General features: G+C 38.3%; 1 protein-coding gene across 1 annotated transcript; it reads right to left on the bottom strand.

Moving 5' to 3' along the window:
• Positions 1-518: 518 nt before the first annotated feature.
• Positions 519-3,243, bottom strand: LOC106002408 (probable ubiquitin carboxyl-terminal hydrolase FAF-X; the record flags this gene model as incomplete). Its single annotated transcript, XM_013037291.1, has 4 exons — positions 519-656; positions 1,693-1,829; positions 2,291-2,497; positions 3,139-3,243. Coding segments are annotated over 4 exons (587 nt in total), but the record flags the coding sequence as incomplete, so codon positions are not given.
• Positions 3,244-4,150: the final 907 nt, after the last annotated feature.

Below are 4,150 nucleotides of genomic sequence, written 5' to 3'. Positions count from 1 at the left end.
TGTGCTCTTCAGCTCAAGGAGAGTGCTCTACCACTTGAGCCACAGCTCCACTTCCGGTTTTCTAGGGATTTATTGGAGAGAAGAGTTTCACGGACTTTCATGCCCAGGCTGGCTTTGAACTGCGATCCTCAGATCTCAGCCTCCTGAGTAGCTAGGATTACAGGCGTGAGCCACCGGCGCCCAGCTACCTTATATCTTTAAAAATAATAATTAGCTGTGCGCTTGTGGTTTATGCCTATAATCCTAGCAACTCAGGAAGCTGAGATCTGAGAATTGCTGTTTGAAGTCAGCGTGGGCAGAAAAACCCTCATGACACTTATCTCCAATTAACCACTCAAAAACTGGAAGTGGAGCTGTGGCTCAAAGTGGTAGAGTGCAAGCCTAGAGCAAAGGAGCTTAGGGACAGTGTCCAGGCCTTGAGTTCAAGCCCCACAACCCACAAAATTAATTAATTAAAATCATTAACTACTGTGAAGAGATTACTGTTATTTTCAACAGCTCAATTTATCTTTAAATACATACCTCTACCATACAGTCTCATGCTTTCCATGTAAGTTGCAAGGTTTTCTGCTACCAAAGTAACTAGGGCATGATTGTGCTGAAGTTGATTGATTAAGTCATGGCGATAAAATACATGGGGACTTCGCTGAGTTTGACTGAAACGAGAAGAACTTAACAATATAATTAGGCAATTAAACTGTTGTAATCAAGAGTTCACACTAACTACTCAGTTACTAATTAAAAATTCAAAACCATTTACTTTTAGTAACATTATTATTCAAAGAAATTAATCAATACATCACAAGAGAGATTTTTATTACTTTACCAAAAAACCAATATCAGTATTTTCTGACATTAGAGTACACTTGTCATAGGAGTGTATTTACTTATTGACTTCTACATCTATACAGTACTAGTACCAGAACACTTGTGTTATATTACATGCTTAAGAGTTACAAAATAGAAAATTCTTTGTGAAGAGTAGCAAATATTAGGGCACTTGGTTGGTGAAGTTTGTCAACAGTATCCCCAGAAAGATACCTAAGTTCCTTTCCAAACTGTTGTGCCACATTCACTGAAACAAATTAATGTTCAGATCCACTACTAATACTCTATTGAAGAGAAGAAGAGTACTCTTACGGCAGACATCTGCAGGAAATCAACAAGAAGCACAGGAGAAGCATATATGTCTGTCCCACCAAGTTCCTAATGATTTTTCTCTTCTCAGTGCATGGCCTGAACTATATCTAGTATTTTGTTAGTTAATTGGATGAGTCTTGTAATCTTTTCTATCTGTGCTGGCCTCAAACCTCAATCCTTCAGATCTCAGTGTCTGGAGCAGCTAGGATTACAGGTGTAAGCCACTGTTGCCTAATTATACCTTGCCATTTTCAATCATTTAAATGTTATTCCAGTCTAACTTGCTAGAAACAAGAGAGCTCTAAATCAATACCCTAAAAGTGGCATTTCATTTTGATTCTAATACTTATCATTTAATATTGTGGCTTACTTCTTCATGAATAAAACAAAGGAAGTGGTTATGGTAAAGGATTGTTTTGTTCTAACATTTCTCTTAGGCTCCTGTCACTGCACAATTTTTTTCCTTCAAATTTTGCTTTTACTAAAAAGCTATTTCTTTTCAACAAAATACATAATTGTAAAGTATCAAAATTACCTCCATTTAAGTCTTACCTCAAATTTTGAGGTGCTTCACCAAATAAACTACAAATTTCTCTAATTTGTTTCAGTGCAGGAATAACCCATTTGTCATTTGTGCGAAGTTCTTCTATGAAGCGATCTATCCATTGGATCTTCTGTGTGTCCCGGTCCTTGAAACAAATCATTGAAATAATTTATAGTGATTAATAGGATAATTCTGCTTTTAGGTTATTTACAGAATTGTAAGCTTTAACTTTACATTTACTATCTAAACTCCAAAAAGTAAAGCACTATTTACAGAATTGTAAGCTTTAACTTTACATTTACTATCTAAACTCCACAAAGTAAAGCACTATCATAAATGTTTAATATACTTTAAGTTTGCTGGATGGTACTGTGTTTTACACACACACACACTTTTTCCTATTTCCTGGAGTTCATTTCGATAAATATTATTTTATAGGAGCAGATGTTTATCCAGTATTTTAAGATTCTACCATATTTCAGAAAGTAGCATTAACATCTTGACTGTTTGCTGTCTAGGAAATTCTATTATTTGCTTTATTTCTATAGATTTCCTTTCCTATGAAGAAAAAAAGTCACAGGAAGTGAGCAAAGCAGAATACCCTACCTGGGAGCAACTGTAATCTAGTATTTTTATGTGGGCACTAAGAGCCAGGTCCATGATATCTACAGGCACATCATCACTGTGGGCCAGATTCCACAGAAGGTTCAACACTTTGTGTGCCATCACACCATCTTTATCATCTTCTGCAAGACGACGAATCAACTCAAGTAACTTTTCACGTTGCTTTTTACTTGCATTTGTCCAACTGGCCTGGAAAAAAATTTAAATGATGATGACTATTCATGTTTGCTCATCTCCTTTTGTCTTTCTGGTGATGTTGCCAGTACTGGGGATTAAACTGAGGGCCTCAAAGTCCTAGTTTTTTCACTCAATGATGGTATTCTATCATGAGTCATAGAACAACTCATAGAGGATTGTGGTTTGAAGCCAGCCTGGGCAGAAAAGCCTGTGAGACTTTTACCATCAATTAACAACCAAAAAGCTGGAGGTGCAGTTGTAGCTCAAATCGCAGAGAGCTAGCTCTAAGCAAAAGAGCTCAAGGAAGCCGGGCGCACTGGTGGCTCACACCTATAATCCTAGCTACTCAGGAGGCTGAGATCTTAGGATCATGGTTCAAAGCCAGCCTGGGCATGAAAGTTCATGAAACTCTTCTCTCCAATAAACCATCAGAAAACCAGCAGTGGCACTGTAGCTCAAGTGGTAGAGCGCTAGCCTTGAGCTGAAGAGCTGAGGGACAGCGCCCAGGCCCAGAGTTCAAGGCCCACGACTGACAAAGAAAAGAGCTCAAGGACAGTGGCCAGGCAGTGACTTCAAGCTCAAATACTGGCACACACAGAAACAGAGGCAGATATAGACATACCACATGGTAATGATTGCACTATGTTAATTACCTTAAAGCAATCAAAAAGATGATCAAGTTGTTCGGGAGAAAAATCCCATGCCAATTTTGCCAGGAGATCATGAACATTCTTCACAATGGCTTCATGTTTTCCTGCCTATCAAGAAACAAAGAAAACCATAGAATACTATAATTTGAGTAACAGAAAAGTAGTATACATTGACTGATGACAAGTTATTTCTATCTCTTTCACTTACTGTACAACAAAGTACCTGATACTGTGTTTTAAATATAAAATGTGGTGACTCCATTTCTGAATATACATGGTTAATATAAACTTTGGCAATTCATTTAAACTTTTACTATAGTTTACTACATTTAACATACTGATTTTATTTATTTATTTTTGCTGGTCCTAGGACTTGACCTCTGGGTCTAGATGCTGCTGCCTCTGAGCTTTTGTGCTCAAGGCTAGCACTCTTATCACTTGAGCTCCACTTCTGGCTTTGACCCACAATCCTCAGATATCAGCCTCCTGAGTTGCTAGGATTACAGGCATGAACTACTGGTGCTCTGTGGTAATATAGCAGTCTAATGATACTGTTCCAAAACTGGAGCCTTAATCACTAAAAAGCAAAATCAACTATTTTTTTACATATCTATAGTAACTTAGAACTCACTGCTAAGTGACCCTAGATATAAATCTATCATTCACATAACCAAAGGATTTATACATTCTACAGGAACTGCTGGGCACCAGTGGCTCACGCCTGTAATCCTAGCTACTCAGGAGGCTGAGATCTGAGGATCGTGGTTCAAAGCCAGCCCGGGCAGGAAAGTCTGTGAGACTCTTATCTCCAATAAACAACCACAGAAAACCGGAAGTGGCACTGTAGCTCAAGTGGTAGAGCGCTAGCCTTGAGCTGAAGAGCTGAGGGACAGGGCTCAGGCCCACAGTTTAAGCCCCATGACTGACAAAACAAAACATTCTACAGGAACTTAGAACTCACCAATGCTGTCTAAATAATCCTAAATACAAATCTATGATCTGCATAATGAAAGGA

This window comes from Dipodomys ordii, unplaced genomic scaffold (assembly GCF_000151885.1).
Source record: "Dipodomys ordii isolate 6190 unplaced genomic scaffold, Dord_2.0 Scaffold10029, whole genome shotgun sequence".
NCBI classification, from domain to species: domain Eukaryota; kingdom Metazoa; phylum Chordata; class Mammalia; order Rodentia; family Heteromyidae; genus Dipodomys; species Dipodomys ordii.
This window is presented reverse-complemented; position numbering and strand designations above follow the sequence as displayed.